Genomic DNA, 22,666 nt, shown 5'->3' with positions numbered 1-22,666 from the left:
ACCTGGAGCCCTGCATTCAGCTGTGAGACCCCGGCACAAGAAGGACAGGGAGCTGTTGGAGAGGGCCCAAAGCAAGCCACAAGGATGATCAGAGGTCTGGGGCACCTCTGCTATGAGGACAAGCTGAGAGAGTTGGGGTTGTTCAGCCTGGAGAAGAGAAGGTTGGAGTTAGATGATCTAAAGATCATCTTAAAAGGTTAAACCTTTAAAGGTTCCTTCCAACCCAAGCCGTTCTATGATTCTATGATTCCTTGTTCTATGATTCAACTCAGAGCATTGCACGTTAATGTTAAATTCATGCTAGTTCCCTGTTCAGTACCTCAGTTCTGGGGTACAGCACAACTTTGCTCTGCCTTTGTCAAAACACACATATAACATGGGAGTTGGGTCTACAGACACTGGGAGTGAGCATGACAGTCAATTAAGAGAAGGAAATATTGTGTGTTAGTGATAATCAATGTCACAATCCTACGTAACGGACTGATTACTAAACTGATGGGTTTAAGCCTCTAGTCCTGTATGCTTGAGAAGATGAACTGTGTAAAGGCTGGGGAAGGTAGCATTCACTGGGGCACAGTCCCTTTCTTCTGGCACACGACACCTAGCACTACAAAATGCTGCTCTGGGTGGTGCTCCAGGGTGCTCCCATCCCACGAGCGATATAAATAGCTGCCTGGCTTTCAGGAGGCTTTGAATCAAGCCCTTCAGAATTGAGAGGAAGGGTCAAAAGCACTCAGTGTTTGGCTTGGGCTCCATTATGCTGCTACTTCCATGTATTGTTTGGCAGCCGGCAAAATATTTTTGTGGAAAAAGAACTGCTGCTTCCAACCTCCCTGCTCCTCCTGTTGGTTCCCTGTGTGGCACTGCAGCCTGAAGCCTGACACCGTAGGTGCTTTCACAGTGATAAATGATCCCTTCACAAACACTGATTTAAGTATTGCTGCCAAAATCAGGCACGAGGAAGCAGAGGGGGGATGGATGGTATGTTACAATGGGCTGAGATAATGCAGAAGGTTCAGGGGTGATTTGGTAGAAGACTTTGGTCTGTTACGGTGACAGTGTTTTGCCAGATCACCGAAGGGAAACCTTTTGTAACTGGCTTTCTGGGCAGCTCTTCAGCACCCCTCTGCTTCTCCTGAGCCCACGTTCTGCAAGGTAAAACATCGGCCCTACATTTCTGCTGGAATTGTGGGCATCTGGGAAAATGACTGGGATCAGCACCGAGAGGTAAAACAAAGCAATCCGTCTGAGGCTTTATGAACACAAGACTGGAAATGGCCTCCTAGGCCACCCAGAGTTTGTCTGGCTGTTTTTCCTCCACATTCGTTTTGTAAGCCCCTTCTAGAGACTTGCTTCTCTCATGGCTGAACTATTTAATACTGAGAGTAAGCTGTCCGTAAATATATTTAGACTGTTGCTGCCTTCTTACTGATGTGGTTTCTCCAGGGTTCAGTTCCACTTGCTGTTTTTAAAAGCCTTAGTCATATCTCTTTTGTGCTCTTGTTTTACGAAATGAGTGCTCCAAGTCCTTTTGATCATGTAATCCCAGATAGGCAGGAGCTACGCTTTGGAGCCTGTTGGAGCCAAACCACTGTCATGCCAGTAATACCTCCACTGGGAAGAGTGTTTTGGGGTGATATGAGTGTTTCTGAACCATTTCCCGATAGTCCTTTGCCGCAAGGGATTTTTCAGCACAGATCTAGCCTCTAAAAGTTGTGGCCTACACATCCTATGGAAAAAGGAGCTCACATTATGCTGGCAGCTCCTTGGCTTGTAGTGCTGCTCCTTTGTGGTCAGCCAAGCACCGTGTAGCACAGCTTCATGTGTTATTACTTACAGAGGGGTGAAGCTGTTTTTAGTGTGTAAATAATAAAAGAGGAATAACATGCAACAGATGTGTTTTTGTTTGTTTGTTTGTGTTTTTTGATACAAAGTATGGTTTATTATACACAGCCTTCATGTTTCTAGTTTTTTATCTTAGGCTCACATCCCACAGTGGAAGTTGAGGGGGTGCAGGATGCTGTGCCATTCGGGCAGGGAACATGTGGGACGGGTTTGGCATTGCAGAGAGCTGGGAGGCTCCGTGGCACTCACACGCCTGCCAGAGCTCTGGCAAGCATTATCATTAATTAAGCAATCCTGATATTTAAGCACTCGTCTTTGTTTCAGAGCTCTGCTGAACAGGAGCAGTTTAAATAAGACTTCAGTTTCAAGCTGTCAGCTGCCGCAGGAGGCTTAGATGTAATTGTAATGATGCCTCAACCAGCAGAATTGCAAAGGCAAAGGTATGATTTTACAGACCATGGGCTGCTTGCTGCAAAGGTGTGTGTTAGGGACGGGCAGCAGCACAGGATCTCAATTTTTATGGGACAGATCTCAGTCTGCAGTCATTAGATTTAAATTTGAGGAAGGCAAGAGGATAAAGACACAATCTTCAGAGAGAATCTTTGGGCAACTACTTCTGGGACTTGGTGTCGAGGCAAGGCAGGGGTTCTGAGCTAACTGCTGCTGTATACACGTACGTCGAATTGACCCTGCTAGGCGAGGCGCTCAATACATCATACAGCAAGGTGTTACATACGGGTCGGTTGTTCCTTCGAGACCAGCAGTGGTGTAGGTTGTGCTTGTTTTTGGCAATCAGCTCCTCCAGAGGTGCCTCTGTCTTTTCTCAAAGGCGACAGGCGAGAGATGGCAGCGGTTACCTCTTGCTTCTGACCTCCTTCTGGGAAGGAAGCGTTGTGAACATGCCGTGTTCTCAGTTATCAGCCTACAGCTTCGTATTTCTTGGGGAACGCTTGTGTTTGGGCTGGTAGAACCTATTTTTCTGCAGGAAACTTCTGTTTCTGAAACCTCCTTTGTTCCAAACTGGCAGAAACAAAAAAAAGCCAACATTTGTGCATGGTTTATTGAGGTGAAATGGTATCACACGCCCAGAGGAACAAAGCTGAGAATCGTGGCATTAATACAATGGTCATGCAACCAGAAGCTGACGTTGAGAGTAACTTTGGAATATGTTGGAATGAATTGGAATGTTTTCCTTAAACTTTGTATGTTAGATTTTTTAACACAATGAAATGAAATGGGCACTTTCCTGCAAAGCATTTCAGTCCTGACAAACTATTTTCCACCTGCAAAGTTGCTTCGATTTTGTTTAACCTGGCTGCTCCTGGCTCTGGGGAAGGTAAGCATCACTTGTATAGCCCCACGTCGTAGCTCTCCGTTCACCTCCAGTGTTTTGGACCCACCAGTGGCTGGCCAAAAACACCGACTCCGGTGTCTCGTCTTCGCATCTCAGCAGAACATCCAAGGCTGCCAGCGAACCTCCTTAAGAGGGAAGCGAGGGGAGGAGAAAGCGTGTTCAGCAACCCCACCTCCTGGTTATTTCATCTTCCTTACAAGGCTAAAGCCAGCAGCTTTCCTCTGCCTCTGGGTCCCTTAAAAGCAGCAGGGCAAGCCCCAGGGCTCCCGGGTGCAGGAGGGTGCGAGGCTGGGTGGCACTGCCCGCCTGGTGCCACCGCACTGTGACAGTGGCCTCGGAGCCCCGGGAGGCTGAGTGGCACTGCCTGCCTGGTGGCACGGCGCTGTGACAGTGGCCTCGGAGCATCGTCCGGGGCTCCGTGGTCCCCATCCTCCCAGCAAGCACGGATCCAAACCCCAAAAGCAATCACTGAAGGGGAAAAGGCGGCACGTGAGAGGTAAATGCATTTTTGTTGTTGTGGAGAAGGACAAAAGGAATGGGCTTTGTTTAGCTGGAAATTCATTAAGGCACGCTCATGTCTAAAACTGGAGATTTAAAATACCTGAATAAAGGCTTTGGTCTGACCGATTTCAAAAGCTGCACTGGGTTAAAAAATCAACAGATGAATTCAGGTGACTGAAGAAATTTAAAATTTTCTCTTTAGGCATTCACACTTGGAAACTTTCTTTGGAATTTGCTTTCTGTTTCGCTCTCTCTGTTGTTTCTAAAGTATTTTGAGTAGCAATATGTATGTTCCTTTAAAAAAATAGAAAAAGAAAGAAAAGCTGCAGAATCAAAACTGACTGTGATAAAGACCTGGTCTTCTGTTGGAGTTAAGAACTAGTAAGACCTTTGAAATGCTCCCGTACCCATGTTTCTGCAATTCATTAGGGCCATTTCTTCAGAAACATCCAGGACCTACTGAGCTGGAATTCCTGTCTGCATCTGGTTGAGGTTACTGTAGCTGGTATTCAGGATTCATTTTTTTTTTTCCAGTTTAATTGAAACAAGCTGAGGTTGTCTATACATTCTGTGAATTGTTTCCATGTCCTGACCATCCCGTCTCTCTGAAGTGTGATTCTAGGGCTGCTGAATCGGAAAGGGAAAAGAGAAAACACACAGGTGGTGCACAACTGCAGCCCCTCTGCGGGCCACGCTGCCAGTGGGAGTCAGAGTAGCTGAAGGAAGAAGACTTGGGCACTTGCCTGTGAGATTCACTGAGACAGATCTTTTCAAAGTGCAATACTACTGACCTTAGCTTAGCTGTACAGTATAGTACTTGGGCTTCTGACTTGCATCTCTGTGTGCCTAGAGGACTTACAGATGCTCTTATTCGGCAGGTAAAATGAAAGACCGGCTTTTTGAGAATAGCTGCTGGAAGCTGTGACAGATCGGATCGGGAGAGCTGTGCATTGCCACGCAGCTCCTGCAGACCCCGAGGCATTGGGTCAGCCTCCCAGCGAGTGCATGCAGAGGTGTGGGTGCAGCAGCGGAGGATGGAAGTGCTTCGCCGATCCTCAGTCTTCGCTGCAGAGGTGATGGAGGTGTTCGACAGGTCTCCCACTGACAAGGAGCTTGTGTCCCAAGCTAAGGCTCTCTGCAGAGACTACATAAATTCGAGGCTGGTTCGAGCAGGTGTCAGCTGGAGCAAACCCGAGTGCAACGCTCCGGTGCCTGGTGGGAAGCTGGCCGAGGTGTCCACCATCCTGCTGCGGCTGGGTAAGTCCTGCGGGCATGGGTGCAAAGTGAGTCCTGCGTGGAGCAGTTCAGACCAGACTAAGAAGGGGCCTGTGGTTTCTGGGACTGATGAGTGCCAAGAGGCTCTCTGCGTGATGATACAGAGGCTTTTGTTCCGTTGTGCATTTATTTCCTTAGTTCCTTAGGGCATCGCTCTGCACCCTGGTTCTGCAGAGCTGCATTTTCTGACAACTTGCAACAGCTAAAAAGTATGCTGCAGTCCAACAAAACCCAACAACAAACCAATTTTATCTGCACAAGACAGTAGCTGTGTAAGAGTTTTAGTTCTTTCAGTAGTTTTTGTCAGCTTTGCATTTTAAACAGGTCTTGCGGTGTTTTCTCCAGGCCCTGGTGACTTGGCTGCCTTGACGCAACCCAGCCTGGCGTCTGGTAGAGCACTGGTGGCTCCACACCTGGGCTTCAGCAGCAGCTCACCTAACTGCAGGGCTGTTTAATTTGGGGGTAATTGCTTAGACTGCGTGCGCTGGAGATTTTACAAAAGCTGCTTTCCAGTGACAGCGCGTTGACGGCATGTTTCATTTGCTGTTGTTTACCTTCCTCCTTCAGCAAGACCCAGCACTCTGCTTCTTGGAGGTGGCTTCCAACATCCCTCTTTGCCTGCAGGCTGGAATATCACTTCACATCTGGCTTGGAAGCTACCACTAGCATTTGCATCTGATTTAATTACACCAAAGTTCAAATAAGTCTGGTGAAGCAACCTTTAAGTGGGCCTAACCAACTCAGGACCAGACTGGTTTCTCCACTTTCTCTTCTTTCTTTCTGCTTCTGTTTGATGTTATCCCAAATTTCTTTTTAAGGCATAGCTGTTCTTCTGTGTGGCCTTTTTATTACTATTCTTTTACAATTTTTCCTCTCATGTGCTGACTAATCTATTTTTTTTTGTTTGTTTGTGTGTTTTTCTGTCAGTCTGGTGGCCCTTTTGTCCCCCCAGTTCTGTGCCTGGGCTGGGAGCTGCTTTCAGGCAGGTCTGTGGGTGGCCAGGAGCACGCTAAAGGGCAAGCAGGTGGCAGACTGGATCCGAAGGCGTCTCCTGGGTGACTCTCCTGTTACTTATTCATGTCCAGATGGAAAGATTTGGCTGATGGTCCCGGGAACTTGGCGCCTTCTCTGAGCAAATCTGTTTGTGGAGAGCCATGGTACCCATGCAACGAGAAGGGGAACAGTCCTTCTTGTTCGGATAACAAGTAGCTTCTGCCCTGTTTGTTCAGAAACGCCACCTGCCACATGGCTGTCCCTTCCTTTTCCCTTTGTAGCCATACCCAAGGCAAGGCCATGTGGTATCTGGCTCCTACCAGGCGCCGTAGGCTGCGGCTGCTTACTGGACAGAGCAGTTTTTGCTTTGTGCTAGCACTGAGAAGCCTGTGGAGATGAGAACTCAAGGGATTTCCTACTCCTCTTGTACATGGCAAGGCAGCAGGGCCCGGTGAGCTGGCTGGTGGGCCAACAGAGTTGCTGGCCACAGGCTGTGCAGCTGCAAAGTCTTGGGCAGCATCAGCTCAGTGCGGCTTAGCAACTGGCCAGTGCAATTAACTGATCATGTGTGGTAAAACCTGATGGTATGGCCAAATGAGATACCTCAGAGCCACCTGCCATACGTGTGTCGTGGTTCCGCTCGAGTGGGCAGCCGAGCTCCACCACAGCCGCTCTCTCACTCCCCCTCCTCAAAGAGGAATGGGGAGAAAATATGTGAAAGGGGCTCAAGGATTGAGATAAGGACGAGAAAATCACGCAATAATTAGTGTAACGGGCAAACCAGACTCAGCATAAGAAGACAGATAGTAAGATTTATTGCTCATTACTAACAAGCTAGAGAAGTGAGAAACAAAGGAAAGAAACCAAAAGCACCTCCCCCCCCATCCACCCTCTTCCACCTCCTCCCCCCGAGCGGCGCAGGGGAACAGGGGAATGGGGGTTATGGTCAGTCTACAGCACTTCTTCTCTGCTGCTCCTTCTCGGTCACTCTCGTCCCCTGTGCTGTGGGGTCCCACCCACGGGATACAGTCCTTGACGAACTGATCCGGCGTGGGCTTCCCACAGGCAGCAGCTCTTCCAGAACTGCTCCAGATATGGGTCCGTACCACAGGGTCCATCCCTCAGGAGAAAACTGCTCCAACCTTGCTCCCCCACGGGCAGCAGCTCCTGCCAGATCACCTGCTCCTGCGTGGTCTCCTCTCCACGGGCTACAGGTCCGGCCTGGAATCTGCTCCGGCAGGGGTCTTCCACAGGCGGCAGCCTCCGTCGGTGCAGGGCCACCTGCTCCACTGTGTTCTCCTCCACGGGCTGCAGCGTGAAACCCTGCTCCACCGTGGTACTCCATGGGCTGCAGGGGGACATCCTGCTTCACCATGGTCCTCACCACAGGCCACAGGGGACTTCTGCTCCGGCGCCTGGAGCACCTCTCCCCCTCCTTCTACACTGACCTTGGCACCTGCAAGGCTGTTTCTCACTCCCTTGACTCTCCCGGCTGCTGTGTGGCGCAGCGTTTTTTTCCCTGTCTTAAATATGCTCTCACAGAGGCGCAAAACAACATCGCTTATTGGCTCAGATCTGGAAAACAACGGGGCCCTTCCCAAACATGGGGCGGCTTCTAGATCTTTCTCACAGAAACCACCCCTATGGCCCCCTGCTACCAAAACCTTGCCACGTAAACCCACTACAACGTGGCATAGGTCTGGTTTATCTGAACTCCTCACTCCTGTGGGCAAAACCCAGACAAGTGCCTTTTCTCCTCTGAACTGAGCTCCTGCCTGTGGAAACTGCTGCTGCTGCCCTGCTTGCCCTTCCAAGATTGCTGCAAGAAAGAGGAGAAGCACAGAAATTGCTCTGAATATCACAAATTGTGCAGCCAGTCAGTTAACAGACCCCGAAGGATGCCAGCAGTGATCCTGGGACTTCTTTGCTGCACATTTTCCTTCCCCCGCTGCTCTGTGTGTCTCTGTGGGGCCGGGCTGTGTGCTTCCAACCCAAGGGGGCCCTGATCTCATCTCAGTCCTCCAGTCTCTGCTTGTTAAAAGCTCTCCCAGTGGCAGGCTACCATGTGCTGATCCCAGCCTGTCCCGCTCCCTATCCACCCCGTTGGGCTCAGGGCAAGGCTTCTTGCAGCCACAGGGAAGCCTGCGAGCTCCCTTTGGGGTGAGAACAGCTGTCGAATGGTTCGTCTTATCAGGGCTGGCCACGCATGTGCAGGGTTTCCTCTCGCAATCAGATTGTGTGCAACAATCCCATGGGCACAAAGGGCCGGCACAGTTCCTTTGTGGACTTCTCCAAAGCCGGGCTTTGCCCATGCTGGGCTGAGTGCCAGTGACCGGTTCAATGAATTCAGGCTGAGCAGCTAATGCCTCTGTAGCAAGCTCCTGGCGGTGGTGATGTCTTTCCTTTTCAGCTCCCACGTAGTGACATTTTCAGGGGGACCGGCTGCCCTGTGGCTGGGACAGGCCACCTGGGTGCTGCAGGGGAATGGCAGGGGGCTGTGACAGCTCTCCTCTTCCCCTGGGCATGCCCATGCAGAAGGACGAGGGGCATCGTTTTCGATCTAGATCGCCAAATAGGAACCTCCACACACACAGAGCCTCAGTCCCCTGCAGTGTTTGCATCGTGTAACGCTCCCACAGCATCTTGGCCACCCTCGTTAAATAGCCATGAGAGGTAACACCTTCAACCATTTCCCAGCTGGGGGAAAAAACAACCTGGAACTGAAAGCACATCCTCTGTCTGTGTCAGGAACCTTGCTGCTGAGGAGCCAGGCAGGCAAAGGATCCCTTTGGAGGAGAGAAGGAACTCCAGGTCGATGCTCTCTGCCTGTGGTAGCACAAAGGAGCTGAGCTGGGCTTCTCTTTGCTCACTTCATGTTGTGTGGCTCTGGGTGGATTCTTGGCTCTCATCAGCCTCCAGCATTCTTGAGTCACTCTCATCATAAGGCGTTTTTGTACAGGCTGAGAAAGGGCGTATCTCTGAAAAGCTTACGCAGGTGGACATGCCTCCTTCTCACTTCTGAAAAAAAATGGGGGTGGATTCGTTTCTCTCAGGCCTGTCTCCTGTAGCAGGGTAAAGGCAGGCACTCGCTGGGTTCTGACTTTGACAGCCAGCCTGGGAACACCATTTGTATCAGGGATGGCTGCAGCCACGCCACTGGTACCACTCCCTTTAGATGTCCCAGGCATAAAGGGCATTAGGGAAGAAAGGAGGAGATTCAGGGGTTGCCTCTAAATCACCCTAAGAACTCTGTTTAAAGCAAGGTGGCGCTGGGGCCAGGGGGACACGAGAGATGACCCCAGCGGTCATTCTGGCATGGACCTAGTGCCCTGTGTGTTGACTCCTGCCTGCTTGCTTCCAGGAGATGAGCTGGAATACATTCGCCCCAACGTCTACCGGAACATCGCCCGCCAGCTGAACATCTCTCTGCACTCGGAGACGGTGGTGACGGACGCCTTCCTGGCTGTAGCCGCGCAGATTTTCACCGCAGGTACCGCGCACAGACGGACACACAGACAGGGCCGGGGTGGAAAGGGACGGGATGGGGCTGCCTCTCTCGGAGAAGGCATGTTTCTGGGATGGCCTGCAAGGTGGGGCCTGCTTTCTGAAAGAGCTGCGGGCAGTTTGGCCGCCTGCCCTGCTGTAATGATTTAATGAGGGCTCCTCCGTGCTCTGTTGTTCTGGCAGGGAAATGCCCTATTTTGTACATCCTTCTGGCAGGTTCTCATTCATTCGAGAAGCCATCTCCTGCCCTTCCTCCTGAGGAGGTGGTGTTACCTCATTGCACAGGGATGTCACTCATTCCAAGCTGCTTCGCTCACCACTGGCAGCCAGAGAAGATTCATTACATGGGAGTCTCCCTTGTTCCAGCTCATGCTGCTGCTGTTAGAGCCAGAACCAGCTCATCACAAGGGAGTTCCCCTCTTCCTGGCTTTCTTTCCCTCAGCAATAGCCAGAGCTGCAATGGAGCCTGCTGCTTCCAGTTGTTGCTTCTCCTTCCTCAGAGCCAGAGACGGGACCTTGGTCCTCGTGGCTAGCTGTTCCCCACAAGCAGGTTGTCTGAGCTTCCCATTGCCTAGGTGTGAGTGTTCTGCTTCTGTTTGCTCCTGGAGGTTACTGACAAAAGCAAAACTCCACTCAGTGCTGTGTTCCTGTGAGGGAGCCTTCGCCTCCCCTGAAAACAGTTTCTGCTGTGCTTCCAAGCAGGCTTCCATGCTCAAAACTTTTTTATCTTCACAGTCAGCTACACATTTTTAGGTGCATAAACTGCACGGGAGCTACTGACACACCGGGGAAGCCCTGTGCTGACATCCTGGACTTCAGATCTGAAGTGTGTTGTGATGCAGAGCGCAGATCCTCTCTGGAACAGCAACAGATGGCAACAGAGGTCTGAGAGGGAATGCTAAAGCCGGGCTCCTGTCAGGTTTAGCAAGGCAGATTTACTCCCTGGACCAGGGAAATAGAAACTGTGTCATGAGAAGTGGATAGATTTGGATTTTGTAGTTAGCATAGCCCTCAGTGTTCTTTCAGAGCCTTCCTGGAGTGCAGGCTGCCTTTGCACTAGCCTGGCCTGGTAGGCAGTGTGGGCTCAGAAAGCAAGAGCCGGGCAAACACAGCAGGAATGTCTGAGTGTGGCTGTGCTCAAAGTACAGCTGCCCTGTCTTGTCCTTTCAGAGCTGAGCTTTAATTACATCAAGGCTTACAGAAAAAACAGAGGTCAGGTTTGCAGGCTTGGGTGTTTGCAGTGCAGGTAAGCAGTTTATCTTCTTAGATGAGTATAGCTGACTGCATCAGCCCAAGTGACAGAGGGAATTAAGTCAGAAAGCTGAATGGGTACAGGTGGTGCAGACTGTGTGTGCTGCTGTGCTGCATAAACATGACACTGGGGAGAAATCCCTGCTGGCTTCTGGGAGCCGTGCCCTTGCCAGCGTGTTTTGACAGACACATTGAGAGCTGCGTTTTTTGCTCTTCAAGTTCCCAGCTCAGGAGTTGGGTGAAAATTTTGGGTGGTGTAAAATGTTTTTTGTTGAAAGTAAAGCTAGAAATTTTAACTCTTGGCTTTAACCATGGGGTTTTCAGGATGGTGAGAATGGGATCCAGACTCAGCCCTTTGGAAATACCAGAGACTTTGGGAGCATTTTAGACACGAAGACTAAAGCTCTGCAGCCAGTGCTGCCCCTCGTCTGGGGACACCATTCTGCATAAATTGCTGGCAGATGGCTGGCTGCGCAGGAAATGGATTCAAACCTCCCTGGTGCTCTGTGTCATCTGTTTTCTCGTTTTTCCCATATCTGCCTCATACCAACTAGCAAGAAAACTTGTGACTATGAAGCGGGGGTTCTGTGTTCAATCACTTGTATCAATTAATTATTGTAAGTTCTCTTGCTGCTGGGTGGCAGAGCGGGAATAGTTTGCTGATTTTAACATTCTTGAGTCCTAGTTGCAGTCTCAAGACTCAACATTTAATGCTAAATCCAGCAAATCAGAGTTGGCTGTGGCAGCCAGACATTCATTCCTTTTTTTTTTTTTCATAGTTCAGAGGAAAGAGGCTCTTACCAAGCAAAGGAAACCAGAGAGCTCAAATACAGTCTGAATTTTCAAGCCAATTACCAATGGCTAAAGCATCTGACCCTGTTTTTCACTGTCCAGTTTATTAAGAAAACAGCCACAGTCTGACACTGCCAGGCCTAGACAGTCTGGAGAGCCCCATTAGTGGCATGCAATGCCTATGCAGCAAGGGAGGTGGGGATTTTGACCCTGTCTTGCTGGAGAGGTTTCAGATCTTCACACTGTACCTCTGGCAGTGCTTATGTGCTATCCCCACTGTCTACGCATCTGGACAAAGTAGAAGCTCTGGGTGGACATCTCAAGAAGGGAAGACTGAGGACATTTGGCTCCCTGGTTGATGCCTCTGCATGGGTGCTTGTGCTGTAGTCAACTTTACAGCATTGTCTGTTCCACTGATCTTAAGTTTGCCTTTCCTCTGGTGTAGCACGGACAGCTCAAATCCCAGTTACAGCAAGATTAACAGCTGAGACTATAGGCAGAAAGTAAGCAGGTCACACAGCATGGTAACATTCAAGCTGTATTTTCCGTCCCTGTTTCTAACAAGCTGTTAGTTATCCTAGTCAAGGAGAGCCTGCCTGTGCAGAGCCTGGCACGACAGAGCCCTGACCTGTTTTGGATGTGGAGGGATGTGCAGTAGCATCAGTTCACGAGTTAATCCCCTCTGAGCACACTCAGAGCCTCACTCATCTTCAGGGACAGTACAGCTGGTTCTGCTGGGTGGTCCAAAGCTGCTCTGGAGCCAGCAGGAGATTTTCCACTGACTTTAACAGGTTTTGGACTGGGGCCTGGCTGAGCTGGCATTTACAATAACTGTTTAAATAAATCCCTGAAGGAAGGGGTCACTTGGTGGAAGGACAGAAGAAGAAAAGGGAGATGCATTTTCCTTTCCTAAAGTAAAGTTTCCCAGTCAGTAAGCACTACTAGGCATGAGGGCTCTCTAAAAGAGGTCTTGTCCTGATTTTATGTGGGTGCTGGTAAGTTTTCACTCAAGAGTGCTTTGGCTGAAGTGAACCCTGTACGACGAGGAGCAGGGATGTGTGGTTAACGGGTTGTCATGAGAAAACACTTTCCCCTGCAGCATCTCACGGCTGCCACATCACTTAGGCTTTATGAGATGAGCTTCCTGCCTTGTGCACATTCCTCTTGGCATTGTTCTCTTCACCAGAGGGAAGTGTATTGTGTCTGACCATATTCTCCCAGCTGTTGAAATGTAGCACTTGATCATATTACTCTTAGGCCTGATTTGCAAGTTAGACTTTGATGCTGAGTGGAGCAAAGGGAAATTTATTTGGGTAACCTTGGATAGCATGGTGCTTGGAGACTGCACAGTCGTGTCTCATGGCTCTTCGTGCTCCCCCTGGGGCAGACAAGCTGATATGCAGTGGGAACAGTTTCAAGAGCAGTTCTTTCCTGCTAATTCATTTTCCCCTGGGCTCGCCAGTGTTTACATGCCTCCAGCTCCACGGCTGGCCTTGAGTCTGCGACTTGTATTTCTTATTTTTAAAGATTCCTTCTAAGCAGCTTTTCACATGTTCTGCATCCTTTTGTTCCACCTCTGTGGACAGAAGTTTTAGGGCGATCTCTGTTTTAGTTGCTGCGTTCAGGACTGCTTTTCCACTCTCTCACACACAGCAGGGAGCTGCAAATCACTTGTCCCTCAGCAGCACCTGGGGACAAGCAGCCCCTGTGGATGGCAGCCTGGCCTTATGAGGAATTTGGAGCAAGGCAATGCTCCTTGCTCAGGCACTGGCCAGATACAACTCCACATGGTACCACTGACAAGGCAGTCCTCGAGAGAAGAGCAGATGAAGCTGGAGTCCTGCAGGAGCACAGGTTGGGACCTGCTGTGAGGCTGCAGGCTGCTGGAGCCCTCCTGAGGCAGGGGGTGCCTCTGTGTGAAAGGAGTGGGTGCTCCATCCATGTGCTGAGGGGGGTTCACCTCATGCAGGCCCTTGTTGTGAAATATCAAGAATTGGTCACCCTACACCAGAAATGTCAAGAATCCAAGAATTCATCACCCTACAGCAACCGTGACAGAGAACAAAGGAGCTGAAGGGGACACAGGGTGGCAGTAAGAGGCTGACACAAAATTGGTTATAAGCCAGCTGAGATGCTGGTCCGGGAGGTCATGGATGGTGACAGGTAACCTCCTAAAGCCTCTTTGGGTGGAGAGGTACTGGCCTACCTCAGGACAGCCTCTGCCTTGCTAGGAGAAACCTTCAGCCTGATGTTTTCTCATGTGGTTTTATAGCCTCTTCCTGGCTTGTTTTGCTGGCTGTCATGGTGACACACAATGTGAGAAAGAGAGATAAATAGTGTGAATACCACACAGGCAGTGAACTTCCTGAGTGACAGCTCTGGGGAGGGGACCTGCAGAGCCGACTCAGAAAATAACATCAGAATGCAAATAACAGCCAATTTAGCTACATTAATAACTTCCTCTGAACCTGCGGATAGTGCTGGTGAAGGACAGAGGATCACAGCAGACTGACCAACTGCGGGGTTACTGTTGTTACAGTGCCTTGCAAAAGGATCTGCTGGAGATTTTGATTTTGCATCATTCATGAGTAAAAAAAATGGCTTTTTTTTTTTTTGGAACAGTAAATGGATTGTCTCCAGTCTAACAAGCCACCCTATGGCTGATGTTTGAATAGTTTCTCTATAAAGTTTTGCACATTTTTACTAATAAAAAAGTAATTCCTAAAAGTGTTAGTGTGAGTGTCGCTTTTGATGCATCAAGTGGAAGAACCCCAGAAATGCTGTCACACCTGCACGTATGTTAAAGAGATGTGCTCTGCTGCAGTGTGAGCAAACACCAGGACTTCCAGGCCCCGTCCTAGAGAGATATTCGGGATGCCTGGGGGTCTGGGACAGCAATAAAGGAAAGAGGAAGGGTCTTTTAAATTTAAATTATATTCAAGGCTTTCTTAGCTGATAGATTGCTGAGCACATCCAGTTTCTATATCATGTGTTTAACCCCTTCTGGTGCCTAGATCTAGTGGCTAAACAACTATCTGCCTTTCCTCCCTCATACCTGTTTTCTTTCTTGTTGCAACCTCGCAAGAATGATTTAGTGTTTTCTTTAAACAACTAAAACTTCACCTGGCCTCTGTCTACATTTGGGACAGACCTTGGAAAGGCTCCGCAGGGATCTCTCCCTGTAAAATACTTCCCAAAATGCTTGTCAAATACTGTATTTCATCATAAATTAAGGGGGGTAGTAAACTTCCCAGCAGAGCCAAAGGAAACCCACGTGGTAGTGGTAGTTCTTCTCCATGCATGCAAAAAGGTTGCATTTCCAGGTCACTGGTCCTGACAAAGAGTCTGATCATGGACTGCTGGCTGCAGTGTGTGAGCATGGAGGATTATACCCAGAGGTGCTGGAAAACTGCAGGGCAGCCCCAGGGAGGCTGGCTGGTGCCCAGAGCTGGGCTTGAGTGTGTTTCTTCAGCATCAACAGGAAGATGGCTGCTGCTGGGGCAACCTCCACAGAGGTTCTGCGTTAGGGAAATTAGATGACTGACAGACACTCCCATCCCTGCACCGCTCTCAGTGGGATGGGATATGCGGTGTTAAATATTCCAGGCAGGGCACCCAAACTCTTGAAGTTGCCTGGTTGTTGGTGGAGGCTGAGAGAGGTCCCTAGTTTCTCAGAGCATCCCAACCTCCTCACCTCTGTAGCTTTGCCTCCGCTTTTGTTCTTGTATCAGAGTACAACTGACTGTGTGGATGCTCATCTCTTACGTGCTTTTCCTGTCAGATTGGAACAGGCTCCTCTGAGCTAGAAAGTGGCGTGTCCGAGTGATGTGCTCATGTGTGAAGCTGAATGACCTCTCTTCTTTTCCTAGGCATAACGTGGGGCAAGGTGGTGTCTCTCTACGCGGTGGCGGCGGGGCTGGCAGTGGACTGTGTGCGGCACGCACAGCCAGCCATGGTGCACACCATCGTTGACTGCCTGGGAGAGTTCGTCCGCAAGACCTTGGTGACCTGGCTGAAAAGGCGAGGAGGCTGGGTAAGAGAGGCTGTATGGTCTTTGCTTCCACACATGCACACCAGAAAATACCCCAGTTAAAGGAAGTGGGAGCGTCCCTGCTGCAGCTTTATGCAGTAAAACATTGAGTGAGATTCTGCCACTGCCCCGTGGCCACCACTGTCCTACACCTGTGCTAGGCTCCATAGAGCTCTGTCACTGCCTCCTGGTCCTGTCTGTGACAGCACCCGCTGTTCTGGTCCTCAGCCTCCTGCATGTCTGTGCTGGACTAATTCAATCCCAACCCACTGCTGTTCTGTTCCTGTCTCGAACCTGTCTGGAGCTGCCAGCCAGTTGTAGTTGGAGACTGCAAATAGGAGCCATCCTCTTGGGCAGCTGTTTTCTTGAAACTGAATAAATGAGGCCTGCCAGCTTATTTCCCATTCCACCTGCCCCACAGTTCCCCAAATCAGAGATTATATACTAATGTAACTTGCCACCATGAGGAAATTTAGAGGGTTATTAAAACCTGGTAGTTCGTGCCATCCCTGACCTGGTGGTGCTCCGTGAGTAACTTCTGATGCAGCTCAAGCTGTAGGGCACTTATGCTTTGAAGGGCACTGCTAACACTTATTGATAAGGCTGGGAGGGCTCTTGGCTTTCACTGGCCTGCCCTGAAACTGTGGTTGTGGCACAGGGTTGTGTTGGAGCATGGTACAAGCACCAGTTGGCTATACCCATCTGATTTCTTTGGCTCTCTCTGTACCCCATGGGAAATAAAATGCACTGCAGTGGAGCACTGGTTAAAGTAAGAGCTTTATTTAGGTGCTGTGGAATAGCCAGACACCTTTCTAGTGAGCTCCCCAGAAGCCTGAGACGAGTGGTCAGCTAGGGTCAGGGTTGGAAGCTGGGCGATGTACGTCTCTCTCTGGGTCTCTGTGCCAGTCTGGCAGGGATATAGACACTTCTTGGAAAGATACAGCCAAAATCCCTTTGGTACTGCCTGGCAGATGCTGTCTGGAGTTAAATGTTCCCATATGACACCACAGAGCTCAGGAGACATCTTGTTCCCAAGGCATGCACTCCTTCCAGGCTGAGCTGCAGTGGCACAGTCCTTTCTTCCCGAGAGGTGACACTTATTCCTGAGCTGCCAGGAAAGGGGCAGGCTCCCCAACCATCTCCGGCCCAGAGAGGGGATTTTTTTCCAAACTGAGCATTGCTCCTCTGTGCTGAGAGTTCCCAAGTGTGCCTATAGTCATCCCCATAACCTGGCTTCTGCAGGGATGAAGGCACCTGTCTGCTGGAGGGCAACTGGAAAAGTAGGCAGTGTTCTGATTGTGGATCCCTGGCATTTCCTAAGGGTCATTGCCACCTTCAGTCATCCCTGCCCTTTCTAAAGCTATCTCTCTTTGAGGCCAGCTGGGCTGAGGAACTGGTTGGTTGGGCTGAAGAGGAACCATTGATTTGCATGCCCCGATTTGTTTCATTTTGCATCTGCACACATAATTGTGCTAAGATACTGCAGAGGATAACCTGAAAAAACAATTCATCAAGTATCACTGTTCCTGCATGTGAAATCCCTGCCTCAACATCATTGATGGGGCTTACTTTAACAGGGTACCTGCTGGGGCTGGTTGAAACGTTTTCTCTGAAACATTTTTTTCCTTTGGAAAAAAAAAAAAAAAAGTTTCATTAAAATTGGAATGTTGCACAGGAATGTGTCTCCTCCTAGTCTCCAGCTAACTTGTTTCTTTGTTTTGGTAAACCGTACATGTTCTTGTGAGTTAACATCTTGTTTTAATTTTTGTTTTGCGTTATTAGACTTCTAAACAAAGTGTTTTGATAGTTCCAAACGGATATTTTTGGAAAGTTTGTTGCATAGCAAACAAGGCACAAAACCCACCCCCTGACCAGAGCTGCCTCTCGCCATCTGGAGAGATAAGCCTTGTCCACTGCTAGCTGCTTGTGCCAATCATTCCTCTTCACATGGCTATTACATTTTCCTTGAAGCTATGCTGCTCGCTCTCAGGCTCTGGCTCTAGGAAAGGGAAGCCAATGTCACTGCCCCCGCTTGGACAAAATGACTGTAAAAGCTGCTGGGCTGTGCTGATTGCAGCCTTATCAACAACTTTGGGCTGCGGAAAGAAGATATTTTCCCTCTAGAAACACATGGTTCCTTCAGCCCGGGGGAAGGCTCCAAATCCTTTTTCCATCATGTGCTGTGTTTCCCTGAGTGTTCCTCCTCTTCATCTAGGCACTGCGGTGTGAAATTGCCCAGCCTGGGTTCACAAATGGGCCAGACGAAACAGCTGTGTACTGGAGACCCTTTCGTTTGGCACCTGACCTGGCTGGTTGTTAGTTTGTCTTGGCCTGCAGTCCCTATTTCCCCTGTGCACAGGGCCCCTACCTCTTTTACATCAGCTCAGGAAGCGTGCCAAGAGGAACCACCACACTGAGCTGTTTTGGGAAAGCCACTGCAGAGACCTTGGGAAGGTGTTTGGAAGTCCCCGCTCAGCAGTAGTTTCCCACACGCCTCCGTTCCAGGAATCCCTAGCCTCGTGATTCTGTTTTGGAGGGTGGAGAAAACCTCCACCTGCCACAGCCCAACACAAAACAAATGCAAAACCTCTTAGGAGAGACAGGAAACGTTTACCCCTGGAGGTATCATCTCTCCCTGGGGAGAGTGTGCAGCTTTGGCAGTGGCTTTAGAGTAGAGCAGGAAGATTTAGCAGCTGCTATGTATGTTTTCTGAGCTTGAGACTCAAACTTTGTTCAATGAATAATTAACAGGCAAAGATCAAACTGTCACTACAACAGCTTATTGGTGCCTCACTGAAAGACCTATTTAATCAAAAAGCTTTGAAATTTCCAGTTCCAGTGCCTTATCTGGCGTACTTTATTTGGATCACAATAAGCCGAGGCAATTGTTAAACAGCTGAGCTATTTTGTTTATCTAAGCAAGCAGCACAGGGCTTGTAAGTGCCTCTGACTGCAGTTCCTCGTGGCTAGCCGGGTGAGGTCCTTGCCTTTGGCAGGCACGGCACAGCTTCAAGGGGGTCGCACTTTCGCATCCCGGTGGCTGTCACCCACCAGCTGTGCCTACCTGGTTTTGCAGAAACTCTAAAGCCAGGATCCATTCAGTTCGTGGGGAGCAATCGGCTGCGCTGACATCTGGATGCACGCTCAGGCAGGCACAGGGACGTGTCTTTCTGAGGGAAGAGGCAGCTTGGCACAGCTGTGTTTTAAATTTAACACCGTTCCAGTCCCTGATCCAGGCTGAATCCGTTCAGGCAAAGCATGGCAAGTTTGCTAAGCTGTCACTGAAAAGTTTAGGCAGACCCATTTTACTTTCCGCCACAATACAGGTAAAAGACCTGTAACCGTTCGCGCTACATTGCAGCATCTTCTGCTGTGCGCTGGCACGGCTGCTTGCGATGTTTGCCTGTGCTTTTATAGCTGCAGGCAGCAGCATTTCTGCACCTTGTTGTTCACCTTTGGGAACACCCCTTGCCCTGATTTGGCTTCCTCCTGTCCTCCTGTTTGTCCCGTCCATGACTGCCTGTATTCGTTCCTCCTGCAGTCTCTGCTTGTCAGATATTTGGGACCTCGGTGTCTCCGAACGCTCCCCGGAGAGCAGCAGTGTAGTGATGCAGTGTGCCAGCCTCTCAGGCTTTCCTGTGAGGGAGGAACCACCAGTGCTGTGGGGATGGCTGGTGAGGCTGCTGGCAGCAGACTTGGGTCTGTAGAAGGCGGAAGAATCAATGCAGCTGCATTCAGTAACTGGATACAGGGAGGTGTCCCTTCAGACCCCTGCCTGCTTTCTGATTGTAGAATAAGAGAATCACAGAATGGGTTGGGTTGGAAGGATGGGATTTTCTATCTATTTCTGTCCTGTTCACTGTTCCCTCCAGATATTTTACACCTTCTCCTCCCAATGTCAGTCGACATCATGTCTTCATGATTTGCTGGGTTGTTGTTCTTTGTTCCTTGCAGGCCAGCTTCCATTCCTGTTAATACTTGAAACCAGCTGCCCAAACGATCTTTAAATCTGGCCCATGTGTTGGGGAGGCATCTCTGCCAGCAGACACATTTCCACAAACAAAGCTTGCATTGCTTGAGATTCAAATTGCGGGTTGGCTTACTTGAATGAGTTCCAAATAAAACATTAAGGCAAGAGAAAAAGTGCAAGCAACTTGAGCTGATATTAAACAGGACAACCTCCGGGAAGCATCTTGCTTTACAGAAAAGGATGAGAGTGCTGCTATTGCCAAGGCTTTCTATCTTTTTTGAAAAGGGGAGGAAAGTTTCTTTTATTTCATTACTGAGAATGGAAAATGCTTGACAATATACCTGTAGCATTTCTTTCCCCAGGCATGGCTGAGAAGCAGACACTTTGCCTTGTTGATGTAGGATGAGGGAAGTGCCTTTCACAGAGCTCTTGAGCCTGATCTAGTAACCTGCTGTGCACAGAAGTTGTCAGGGCAAGTGGCTGTGGCTGTTCACAGCGTGGCAAGGTGGTGCAAAACAGCGTGTTGGTGTGGGAGTGTCTGATGGTGGCTGACACAGTTCTGGGCATCTCTGATGATCTCTGCTCCCTCTTCCTTAGGCAGACATCACGAAGTGTGTTGTGAATACTGACCCCAGCCTTCGCTCCCACTGGCTCGTGGCTGCTGTTTGCAGCTTTGGGCACTTCCTCAAGGCGATCTTCTTCGTGCTGCTGCCTGAGAGATGAACCCGAGCTGCCCGCAGCAGCCCCGTGCCCCATCTCCTCCCCCACTCCAGAAGCAGTGGAAATGGCAGCCTCTGAAGAGGAGGAAGAGAAGATCCGGGACAAACAAAAGGCTTGTTCTCCTCTCCCTTCAGCTGGCAGCAGCCGACCGAACACAGTCTCCTTCTGACAGCCACAGGAGCCTCTCTCACCCTTATCCTTTCAAGAGCCTCATTTCCCTGGGTGACTCGTGGGTACGCCCCGGGCATCGCCAGTCCCTGGGCACGCTGACTGCGGCACCGTCAGACGGCTGCTCCTTATGACTGTGTTGCATGCTTATGCTAGTGCCAGGCAGAGGGGAGGAGGAAGGGGCTGATATTTGAAATGGAATAGAAATAAGAGAGGGGGAGCATCCCTCCCTCACTGCATGAGATTCTCCTCTTGGTGCTCAGACTTGCCTTGTGTCAGTTCTTGTTGTTGCACTCGTGTTTGAACGCCACCTCCTCCTTCCAGCCTGCCTCTGGCTTGTCGGGCTCTCCCCATGGCACAGTGTGCCACAGGGGATCATTCAGCAGCGGGTTCTTCATGGGATGAAACAAATGTCTGTTGTGAGATGCTCCTCCCTCTGATGCACCTTGGAAATGGCGTTTTGTGGCTGTGTGTGGGGCAGGACCAGAGGGCATGTGATGAATTGGTAAGGGTTTTGCCCTGACCTCTCCTGCTGCGCTCACGTGTAATGTTTGAAACAGGGGAGAGAGGGACAATGCCTTCAAGCAACGGCTCGGGTTTGGATTTTATAATGAAGACAAAGCTAAATGTGTGAGTAGGAAAGGCTGGGGGATGTGGTCAGAAATTACGGAAAGAGTAAGTGAGCTGCCTGATGTTGTGAAGGGGGAAAGCTGTGTCAAAAGCAACTGGTATATGTTTCTCATTTAATGTCATCGGAATTACAAATTGCAGTCTTCTTTGTGTCAAAAAAATAAAAGAAAATAGGTGGTGTTTCACTATTGCAAAGGGTATTGTATTTGTTTCCAGAGTTAAAAATTCCAAAAAAGGCCAAAACAGTGCAGAGACAAATACTTAGACCATGCTAAAAATACTCCAGCTTTTTTCCCTAGTAGAACGTGTTAATGTGTTAAAACTACAACTCTCCTGGTTCCTGCTTGGAACTTAACCCGTGTTCCTCCCTTGTCACATCTCCTGCCATGGGAAGCACCCTGCTCAGTGCCTTGCTCCCAGGAGCACGGCCTCTCAGAAAAACACTGCTCTGCATGCACAACACGGGGCATTATAGGAGTATTTGCTGTTATTTATTTATTTTTTTCCTGATTTCCCTCCCCATGCCCTGTGTTTGGAGGTAATTCACAATTTTATTCCAGAAATTATGAATGAGCAAGGCATTTACTTGTCAGGACGGATCCCTGCGAGCAATGCCGTGCTCTGACCAACAGAGCTGCCAGCTGAGGTGTGTGGGTGTTCACGGCATTGCACAGTGCTGCCTTTTACTGGTCTAGACATTTCTTTTTACTGCTCTAGCCTTTTCACTGCTCCAGCCTTTTGCACGTGTGCTGCTCCCCTGACAACATGAGTACAGGGCTTTGCCTGTTTCACTGCGCCTGTACTGAGCAGTGCTTTACCAGCTCATTTCACTGCTACTTTTTCAATAGTAAAGGTAATCCTGACACACTTTGGCCATGCTACTGAAATCTGTGGGGGTTTCTGGTGGAGTTCTTCACATGGATACAGCCGATGTTGCCCTGAGGTGGGTGCATTTTTGTCTGGGTAAAGCTTGCAGCAGTTCCCCAGATAAAACCGAGCTGCCTAAGGACTTTTTTCTTCCGTGCTGACATAATCCTGTTGGCACTAGGGGTTTTGCTGGCACCTCTCCCACTTGGGATTTTCTCCTGTAGATTCCTGATGGATCTGGCTGTACAAACAACCTGGATATAGTGCACATGGTGAGCTCAGCTAACCACCATTTGAGCAGCACGGAGAGGATCCCCTCAGAGCTGTAATAAATGCAGTAAAAGCAGCATACTGAGGGGATGCGGCTTCACTGTCATATAAAAGCTTCTGAAAAATTATGAGATTTTTGATATCTGGAGGTACCCCTGTCATGACTTGGACAGTTCAGCAGCTGGTGAAATGCAGCTTGCCTTGCCATGCCTCGTGTTTGATGAGGTGTGTGAGAAGTGATGGGGCTAGCACAAGTTGGACACCGCAGCTGTAAAGACCTTTCTCAATTTAAATGCTGTTTGGAAATGTAATACTTAAGGCTACGACTGCTTTTTGCGTAAGTAAGTGGTATCAGGGAGACTATTAAGGACCATAAATGGTTAAATGCACCAATTAAGTCAGTGTAACAAAAAGATAAGAATGATAAGCCAAATAAAGCAGCATTGCTAGAAAGGAATGTGTGTGGGTGGGAAGGGGGTTGCACACACAGGCAAAG

At 49.5% G+C, this 22,666-nt stretch overlaps 1 protein-coding gene across 2 annotated transcripts; it reads left to right on the top strand.

The window, feature by feature from the left end:
• Positions 1–3,381: 3,381 nt before the first annotated feature.
• Positions 3,382–21,218, top strand: BOK (BCL2 family apoptosis regulator BOK). Of its 2 annotated transcripts, none has more exons than XM_021278325.4 (5): positions 3,382–3,695; positions 4,579–4,957; positions 9,330–9,458; positions 15,385–15,548; positions 20,117–21,218. In XM_021278325.4, the coding sequence occupies exons 2-5, from the start codon at positions 4,735–4,737 to the stop codon at positions 20,135–20,137; spliced, it is 537 nt and encodes a 178-aa protein (XP_021134000.1). In that variant the 5' UTR covers positions 3,382–3,695; positions 4,579–4,734; the 3' UTR covers positions 20,138–21,218. The 2 variants fall into 2 exon arrangements, with proteins under 2 accessions (XP_021134000.1, XP_005028910.1); XM_005028853.6 differs by having other exon boundaries at positions 3,383–3,695; positions 20,113–21,218.
• Positions 21,219–22,666: the final 1,448 nt, after the last annotated feature.

This window comes from Anas platyrhynchos, chromosome 9 (genome assembly GCF_047663525.1).
Source record: "Anas platyrhynchos isolate ZD024472 breed Pekin duck chromosome 9, IASCAAS_PekinDuck_T2T, whole genome shotgun sequence".
Lineage (NCBI taxonomy): Eukaryota > Metazoa > Chordata > Aves > Anseriformes > Anatidae > Anas > Anas platyrhynchos.
The sequence above is the reverse complement of the archived record's forward strand: the minus strand, read 5'-3'. Positions and strand labels throughout refer to the sequence as shown.

Bases quoted from the DNA above. Each gene is read 5' to 3' on its own strand.
- BOK (XM_005028853.6), top strand. From the start codon at position 4,735: ATGGAAGTGCTTCGCCGATCCTCAGTCTTCGCTGCAGAGGTGATGGAG. The intron at 4,958-9,329 runs GTAAGTCCTGCG...GCTTGCTTCCAG, and splicing joins CACCATCCTGCTGCGGCTGG to GAGATGAGCTGGAATACATT. The intron at 9,459-15,384 runs GTACCGCGCACA...TTCTTTTCCTAG, and splicing joins CGCGCAGATTTTCACCGCAG to GCATAACGTGGGGCAAGGTG.